The following is a 9,497-nucleotide window of genomic DNA, read 5'->3' on the forward strand; positions in this document are numbered from 1 at the left end:
CGATAAGAAAATTTATATTATTTGTAAATAATGCCTTTAATCGGTATTGTACGCTTCTATGGATAAATAACATTCACCTATCCAAACCATAATATAATAAACCATATAATACTTATGTATTGACACTTGGTATTAAAAGAAAATCCTACACTGTGGAGTATTACTAACAGTGACTGATGCTTATGTTGCATTCATAAGAACCATTTTGACATTTTCACGACTCCCGCGGTCGAGTGGCTTGCACATCGGTTTTCATGGTGTCGCCATCTCTGAAGTTCCAGGTTTGAACTTCTTTCGGGGATCGCCCCGGCCGAGTCAATGTAATTTAAAAAAAAACTTTTCTATATTGTCTCGGGTGTGGATGCTTGTGGTCGTCGTCGTTGTTTCAGATTTCCATAAAACAAGTGCACTTATTTTGATATGTGTATGATCTAATATTTAATATTAGATCTGATATGATCTGGGAGTGTCCAACATTTAATATTTATAGGAACTGTAAATAGGTTGTCGTCGTCTACTTATGTCCTGGTTTGATTTAGGTGCCTAGGTAAATTGGCTAGTTATGACAGTTACATTATTGTCAATGCTTACCTTTAGAAGGACGTCTTTAAGATCAGTCTTGGTTTCAATCTTGAATTTGGGCAAAGAGACGTTGACATCAAAAGTGTACATCTTTGATGTGGCTGATTCCAAGGCGGAAGGATCTTTAAGTTTGTCTACGAGAGCCGCAATGCCGTCAACTTCTTTAGGTAGAATTACTATGAAAGAGGCTTCACCTCCTTCGTAAGGCATCTCCAACAACTAAAAGTGATGTTTATGGAAGTAAGTATTATAAATCAGTATAAAAATATTTTATATAAAATAATACTAGGAATTAGAGAGATGGTGATTTTACATAACTCAAGCTGATAACGGGTATAATGTTCTTTAAACTTGCTTAGTTATATTACCTGAGCATTCAACTCGTCGCTATCAGCATATTTGAAGTCGCCTTGTACGTGCATCATTGGAACTTTGATTGTTTTGTCTTTGGAGACGTGGAAGTCTTCGTCCTTCGTGCTTTCCTTTTTGAAAGGGCTGTCCCATTTACCCTGAAATTTATAAACACATATAAGAATAATTGTCAGTGAAATAGAATGATGCCAATTGGAGTTTATAAATATACATAATTTATAAAATCTATTACAGTCAGATATTTCCTTTTCATTTGTACACCGAGCACTTGAATCTTTTCTATACTTTGTACCTTGACTTACCTTGATTTACCTTGAAATAAATTTACTTGGCTTACCTTGAAATAAATAGCGTTGACGAGTACACTGCGGGTGTCGGAACTTAAGTCATCAGCTGACACTAAATCTTTGATACGGTTGTTGGTTTGGTCTTCAACCTGCGAAGGAGTACGATTTTTAATACACGCAGCAATTTCAAACGACAAACATTTATTAGATATTGTTTAGAAAAGGATGGAACTGTTTACCCAAGTATTGATTTCCTTTGCTGTTTCCGTGCTCTTCGTGAAATCGACATTCTTCACTTCAGAGTTGAAGATATCTTTGGTGATCGCAGAAAATTCAGGATTCAATTCGGAACCATCAGCAACATATATTTTGCTAGCTGTTTTGAGCTCGACACCTTTCACTGATTTCAGCTCTTCATTCAAACGAGGAAATACAAGTTTTGTCTAAAAAGGAAAAAACGACTGGTTAATCGAGATCGAGTTGACAGGTGTCGTTTTGTGCCAACGCACAAAAATTCTGACATGCTTCGACCATTGGTAATAAAATGTGAGATCGTCTTTCATTTAAATGCATCAAACTTGTCAGAATTTACTTACAACGTTATCGTTGGGCAGACCAATAGCCTTGAGAAGCTCGTCATGGGATGCGCCCTCCGACGCCAAGCTAAGTTGAGCCAGAGGAGTCAACACAGAGAACGCAGACAATACCACACTTTTATCCGGGTTGCTCTTTACCACTTCCTGCAATATAAAAAGCTATTTTTATATCTTTACATGAGTATTTATTTATAACGAAATATTAGAAGAAATTTGAAAAGATATAATATCTGCAACAACTTCAAAAGAATGCAGTCTATAACTGCAAGTTAAATATACTATAGGTGCTTTTTCGTAATGGACCATTGTGTTCTACCTCCTTATGGGTAATATGTTTTTCAAATATTTTATCAAGAGTAGAAATTTCTGAGAAATACTAACTAAAATTTCTGTTACTGTTTCTGAAAATTTGTAATTTACTTTGTGGTACAATAAAGTATTTAAATAATAATAATAAAATTCCGTAGTACCAACAGGAACAAAATACAGGTAATTTTGGGAACGTCGCGTCGCTTAGCTATTCTAATTATTTTCAAACCTGCGTAGAACAATTTACAGAATCTCGTTTCAACGGTTGGGAAATTAAATTTTCTTTGCAGCATGATATTTTTGTAAGATACGAAGTTTAGTTGATAGATGATTGAATGATTGAACGAGCTTACATTTGATGTGTTTTTTAATTAGTGTCAATTTTTCCTATACGTATGTAATACTCACCTTAAACGAAAAATAAATTGAATGTGCTAATGCCATTTTGCCCGTGACACGCTGATACATATTGAGAAAAAAATACACGATCATCGAACTATGACTTACTTGGATATATGTTTAATTAAACAAGTGTCATTTGTAATTCCCTTTAAAATGAAGAGATGATCGTGTATTTTTTTCAATATGTATCAGCGTTTCACGGGAAAAATGGCGTTAGTACATTCAATTTATTTTTTGTTTAAGGTGGATATAACATCTATATATGAGCGAAAAGAAGTAAAGACTTACGGAAAACATTCTTGCTGTAAATTGGTTATTTCCCTCTCTAAGGAGATTGTCCAGTTGCTTCGGATCTTGTTCGGCCATGACTGCAGCCACTAGAACCGATACTGCAAAATAGAGATTTAAAAAGTATTGTATTATTAAATCATTGTGTAATAATTGTATGTATTGATTTAGAAATGACGGCCCGTCCAGTTACACGAACCGCTACCCGAAAAAGGCTGGTAGATGTTCGATAAGGAAGGTTCAGAAAAAAACACTATTTTGCCGCAGCTTGACGGACGCATTGTCCATCCTTGGACTGTAATACACCAACGATGATGTTATTAAAATGTATGGATTCATTAGTATTTTTTCCTAAATTCTTTGATCTGTCTAATGCTAGACGGTCGCTGAAGAGATATTTGTATTGCTATTCGAAACGGTATCTTAACGAAGTATACACATATTTTGGCTTTCCTTTTTAACTATAGGTGGGCTGAATGCACATAAGGTATACATTGGAAATTATACTACTTTCTTATCTAAATCCAGTATATTTGCTTCTTCAAACAAAACAACGTGTCAGGTCTTTACATGTCCCTTTGTCACTGCTGATGACTGCAATAACGAAACCCTAAGAACACGACCTAAGGTATCTACAAAGTTTTGGTATCGTCTGTGCAAAAATATTTATTTTACTATTATTTCAATTTTCATAATATTAATGACTGATATAGTGAATGATATAGTAATAAATATATTAGATTTTTTAATTATTACAAGTTGTCAAAACAAATTTAACATGCTTAAATAATTTTTATTCCCATGGAAACATCAGAGTGAATGTATGATAATTATTGAAATATATTATTGTTCAATAGTAGTAAATACAGTAGAGTGGCTTTTTTTAAATAGTGTGACCCATCTTAATAAATAGTTAGATATCTGTGTGTATATCCAGTACTTGGAAGGGACAATTCATTCATTTCCTATCGTTGTAATTCACCATGACTCATTGATACAGTGTGGTTTTCCTCAACCTAATTATACAAAATATATAATGATACCTAGGCATAGTTACAGCTCTAGCGTTTACAGCATAGGTTCCCAAACTTTTTGGCTCACCGCCATTTTAGGCAACATAAAAAATTTCAACGCCCACGACTACAAGAAATAACTGAAAACACGTATTTTTTACATTAACTTAACACAAAATATCACAAGCAAAAAAAGTTATATATTCGTAGTGTAGTTTATATAGATAATTCAGGTGTTTGTTTTGAAATGCGGTAGGTTGATATTATTATAAAAAAGCACCCCTTAGGACTCTTCAACGCCCACTGGGTAGGGGCCATTTTGGGAAACTATGGTTTACAGTAATAGCACAGTCTAACCAATTATTTCCTATTATGCTCTTTACACTGTGGTTATAGTATTATAATAACTATAGATCACGTAAAATTGTTTATATGACAAATTTAAGTAATTTTGGTTATCGGTACGGGCGTCGTCGTATATTATGCTATAACAAATTGCCTTAAATTTGACGCGGTCGCAAGACACTATCGACACTATAAACAAGTAAATAAGTGTTATTATACATAAGTTACACTTATTCTTTTTATCCATTTTTTCATACATTTGTTTCTTTTATTAAATATTTGAATGTGTTCTGTTTATCCCTATTTAAACTTCAAAAGTATTTTGAAATAGAATATTATATGTAACATGGGTACCATCAAATACCACATAGGTACTATCATGACAATATGATTACAGCTTTAAGTTCTTAAGGCGCCCACAAAATTAGATACTTTTTGAAGCGCTGCAGTAGCGCATCGGTGGCGTTGCAGCCGCGCCATTATTAATTAATTAATAATTAATAATAAATAATTAAAATTATCATACAATATTTTGAAACGCAGCTGCAACGCCACAGTCGCGCCATGCGCGCGCCACCTTTGCTGACTATATATTGTAGGAAAATTAGAAGTGGCGCGATTGTTACTATACTTCGTTTCAATCCATTTTAAATAAAAACTAAACAAACAAGCCACTGACCCGACCATAGACGGTTTAGTGATGACCAATTGTAATGCCAACTACAAATCGATTAATTAATTGAATTAATCGGTTTGTTCAATTGAGTCATACTAGCGGTTTTCCTTACATAACCTATATAAGCATATTTAAATTTTCAAATTAAATTCTCCTTCAAATCCTTACACTTAGATACTCGTTCGATTACGTTTGAAATATTCTATTTAATAATCGATTACTAAACTTTAATTGACTGAACACAATGTTTTTTTTCGAAAAGCACTGTGCAGCCCCTATGACTGCATAGTGCTTTTCGACGACCTTTACTGTTACTGAACCAATTAATAAGCAAATGTGACATTTGTAATAAGTATAAATAAAATAATTATGGAAATTATCCCATGCGCAACTATGTTAATTGGTAGCTTTAATTAATGGTTGGCAGACGAAATTAACTGCAGAACGTATCTAAATTACTGTTTAAAGAAAAAGAAAACACTACACTATTGATAAAGATTTTCAATTTATAATTTTATTCTACAATAATCGATGCCAAAAAAATAAACCAACAGAGAGAGCGCGCAATATTGCAGTGACGCAATATTGCTATTAACATTGAGTCAGGAGTTGGCGTTTATACCTAAACTCAACTATTTTCAACAATGTATAATAGTGTCCAAAATTAGTGAGTTTTGATGTAACGAATACAATAAAATCATTCATTTCGTATTATCAATATCACTATTATCAATATCATTGTTACATTAGAATTGACATTGAAATACAACGTGAATGGGTAAACATGATCGTTATTAATGAAAAAATTACCTAGTAAATTCAGCAAAACTTAAGCAAATGTAAAAAGGACGACTGAACCATATGAAACACTTCCGTCGTTTAAAAAACTTTTCAAATTTGTAGGTAGATGTTTGTAGATTAACAAATTAAAATTAGTCAGACGACTATGGTAATAAATTTTATTTTTAAATTGTACCGATACTTAATATGAAACAAGTTTTAGGCAATAGCTTTCGAACTATATTTGATTGGTGGTACAAAACTGGTTCCTAATTAGACAATGATGAACATTAAAACGACTGCTATGGAAATTTTAAATTACACATTTTCGAACGGCTACGGAACCGTCGGTGTTTTGTAGAAATGTAATTAAAAACTAAATTAAATTTTAAACAGGCTAAATATTTGAAAACAGCCTTTACAACCTAAAACATTCTCCCCTGAAAAATTTTTCGAAATGTCGGTTACGCCTTTTCTACAAAACACCGACGACATTACTTGTGTCCATATCTGTCTGTTTAAAATAGGTATCATTCAAACGGAGTGTTGTCAACAGCAGAGTTGACACTGGCATGATGTAATCGTTGATTCTAGTCGTCTGGATATAGGGAAATTCCCAAGTGCGGTACAACTTGTAATATCAATCTGCTATGTTAAGTTCCCAGAATTCAATGTTATTGTGTATAAATATTGTTTCTGATTAGGTAAAATATGCCGAGACTCAATTATAGATAGAACTTTATAGATAATGAATATCGCCATACTAATAACTACCAATGGCCTTTAACGAGTTTTGTGGTAACGTAACAGACTATAGACATTGGTATACTAATTTAATGACACTTAGAATTATCGAATAAAATATCTGTTGACAAAGGCATTGAGAATAGCTATTATATTTTCGGTTTCTGGGAGTTTGGTTGGTTTGTATACATTCTAAAATTGCCTTTAAAAACGTTGTGGCCATGTTGGAACGATTATTGCGATATTAATGTGATTTTATTTATATTACCTATGGTATTCTAACCGGGAATGTTTATTCATTCATAATAGAATCTGGTCAGATTGCGGAAAAGCCCAAGCCTACAATTTCATACTTTTTTTATGAGACCAAGTGACGGGACTAACAAGTCTGTCTATAGCAATTGCATAGAGTGGCAACTCAGAGCTTGAAACCGCTAATATCTGAGGAACACTGCCTCTACCCCTGTCGCTTTGAGACTAAAAGCTGAAAAATCTCACGTTCCTGTAATTTGACTAGCACCCTAAAAACCCGGAACGTTACATTAAAAACAATCAGTCAGACGGTAAATATGACAGAAATTAATTTGGTATGTTTGTTTTAGTTAGCAAAGCTATGATCATTAAATTGTTACCCATTGTGCAATTCTAGAGTTCCGTTCAAATCAAACTGATGAAATAATTGCTGTGATAATGTGAAGTAAATAAGAAACAAAACAAAATTATCTTTTATAAATGATCTATGCAACCTTGACTGTAACTAACAATCGTGTTCCAGTGTATCTACAGATACACTGGAACACGTTTTGTAACAACCGGACTTGAAAACTTAAAATGTATACATATAAAGATCAGCTTAGTGTGGTACCTAGGTTATACAATATTGGTACATGCCGTTTTAAAGTCATCAACAGAAATGTATACAGTTTAGAAGACTTTTTAGAAGTTCACTGCTGGTCTAAAAAGTAGGGTGGTGAAACCGTGACCATGGGACCTATAAAGGGCCCGAAACGTCGGTTTGTTTGAAAAAAAATCTTTGATTAATAATTTACGTAAAAGTGTACCTATTGATATCTTTGTTCGCTATTATAAATGAAATTTTTTTTTATGATACCAAATGACGTTTGAACAAGTCGTGCTCTTGGTGGTAAGGGACACGCCTGTCCATAGCAAATGCAGTGCCACTCAGAGCATTAAATCGCAAAGGTCTGGCACCGCCATTGCGCTCAACACCCTGAGACATAAGTTGACAAATCCTATGTAGATGTTATATTATGGAAACGAAAGCAAAATTTACTTGAATAACTAACAAAGACGCGGGTAGACGCTTTTTGGGTACAAATACACAATGTATCTTCAAATATTTACGTTGAAATGTTAGCCTAGCGTTAATAATAATAATAATAATAGTATTTAACAAAGTTTATTTCCTATGAAATTTAATGTTCTAATGAAAAAATCAGCGACATTGTAAGTTCGCTATACGAGTTTGGATACTACCTTCACTTTATACAGATAACAATAGTTTTAAAATACTAAAACATAGTAAGGTACGTAAGTAACTAAGTATAAAATGTCTGTCTTTATTGGAAACATAAAAACTGTAAAATCTCGTATAATTTAATTCGATTTACATCCGAAAAAACTGTAATTTTGTGTTTCTTCTTACAACTAATCAGCGTATGGTCACACCATCATGAGTTAAGCAGAGTGCTGGACTATGTACATAATTGCACTTTATTTAGTTAAAATTCAATTTAAAAATAGGCAGTTTGTTTATCACGATGTTTGAACTATCTTTAAATATATTTAAGATTTTCAAAGGTACACCATACATAAGCAAATTATCAAACCATGAAACTTCAAACATTAACATCGAAATCAATAAAACGGTAGACAACTACGTTTAAGAAAAAAAAACTCACGTGTTAAAATAAGCTTCATGTTTGTTGTTGCGCGTGCGACCGGTGATCTCAGACTAACTTGTTTCCATGATGACCCCTCTTTTTATCTGTTTTTGTCAGTGGCCGTGAGTATGATCGATTTTGTACATAACTAACGTAACGATTGTATAAACAAAGAAATAATTCCACTCAAAGGTATAAATGAGGAAAACTTAGTTAAAATATAATTATATGCATTCTTTAAATTTATTTAAAGGCCTAATCGAATTTACTTTGTATTTAAATTCATTGCTTCAAAAATAGACTAGTGAGATTTGTTAATTTAAAAAAATAAACTCTTGGGGACACCTTGCTATTCGTCGGTAAGTCACAATGATTCTATATTTCAGAAACTAGGTACCTATATGTACTTTACTGCTATCAACTTGAAATCTAGTATAGTTGTACGTTACAACTTGGTTGTTCGTTTCTATTCTATGTAGTTGAAAGTGTATTGAATGTTAATTTTCAATGATGGAATCTAAAAGTGGTATAAGTCGATTTTTATTCGCGTGTTTCACAAACGCGCGTTTGCATCGATACACTTACGATTATTTTGTAGGCTATTGCATCTATGCGAACGCGCGACTGCATATGCATATATTGCATCATTATGTATGTTGAATCGTTATGTACGAAAAATCTGAATAGGTTTATGCACATTGTTCGTTTCGTTGATTGTAAATTTAAAAGTCGAATTAATAAATATATTAAATAAATAGATTACTTAACGATTTTACAACATGTATCGCGTTTGCATTGCGTCTAAACGTCGCCGTGTGTAACCACTCTAAAATAGAGATTTCGAAAGCAGTCATCTTCTAGATCGAATGGGATATCTTAAGAAATAACCCCTATTACACTTTCTTTAAGCTGTTTAGTGTTTTTATTTAATGTTTTTATTTTAAAAATACTCAAAAAATTTGCATTCCCTCATGCTTCGAAGGTAAGAATAAAATCTTAGTACCTATAAGAAACTAGAATGTGAGATAATATAAAAGATTTGAATGGTTTTCACAAAAATGGGGGGGTAGAAGTTTGGGTTTCGAACTGCTAAGTTTAGTAATATGTACAAAACAACTATAAATCTCTAAACATTAAAAAAAGTGCAGAAAATTTTACTGTTTCTTACCACATCATGTTTGACAAAATCTGATATAGTT

The 9,497-nt window shown here is 32.8% G+C and overlaps 1 protein-coding gene across 11 annotated transcripts in view; it reads right to left on the reverse strand.

Moving 5' to 3' along the window:
* Positions 1-8,392, reverse strand: part of LOC113236544 (antichymotrypsin-2-like) — a 29,108-nt gene extending 20,716 nt beyond the window's left edge. For 6 of the 11 annotated variants that reach the window (XM_026472664.1, XM_026472667.1, XM_026472668.1 and 3 more), the window contains exons 1-7: positions 8,317-8,383; positions 2,837-2,937; positions 1,838-1,981; positions 1,481-1,684; positions 1,292-1,390; positions 951-1,091; positions 592-801 (exon numbers count right to left, since the gene is read on the reverse strand). In XM_026472664.1, the coding sequence (XP_026328449.1) occupies positions 592-801; positions 951-1,091; positions 1,292-1,390; positions 1,481-1,684; positions 1,838-1,981; positions 2,837-2,937; positions 8,317-8,335 (918 nt within the window). In that variant the 5' untranslated portion in view covers positions 8,336-8,383. Of the gene's footprint in view, positions 1-591; positions 802-950; positions 1,092-1,291; positions 1,391-1,480; positions 1,685-1,837; positions 1,982-2,836; positions 2,938-8,316 lie in introns of all 11 variants that reach the window. The other 5 variants (XR_003310969.1, XM_026472669.1, XM_026472670.1 and 2 more) reach the window with 1 other exon arrangement.
* Positions 8,393-9,497: the final 1,105 nt, after the last annotated feature.

This window comes from Hyposmocoma kahamanoa, unplaced genomic scaffold (assembly GCF_003589595.1).
Source record: "Hyposmocoma kahamanoa isolate Upper Pololo Valley unplaced genomic scaffold, ASM358959v1 92, whole genome shotgun sequence".
Classification (NCBI taxonomy): Eukaryota; Metazoa; Arthropoda; class Insecta; order Lepidoptera; family Cosmopterigidae; genus Hyposmocoma; species Hyposmocoma kahamanoa.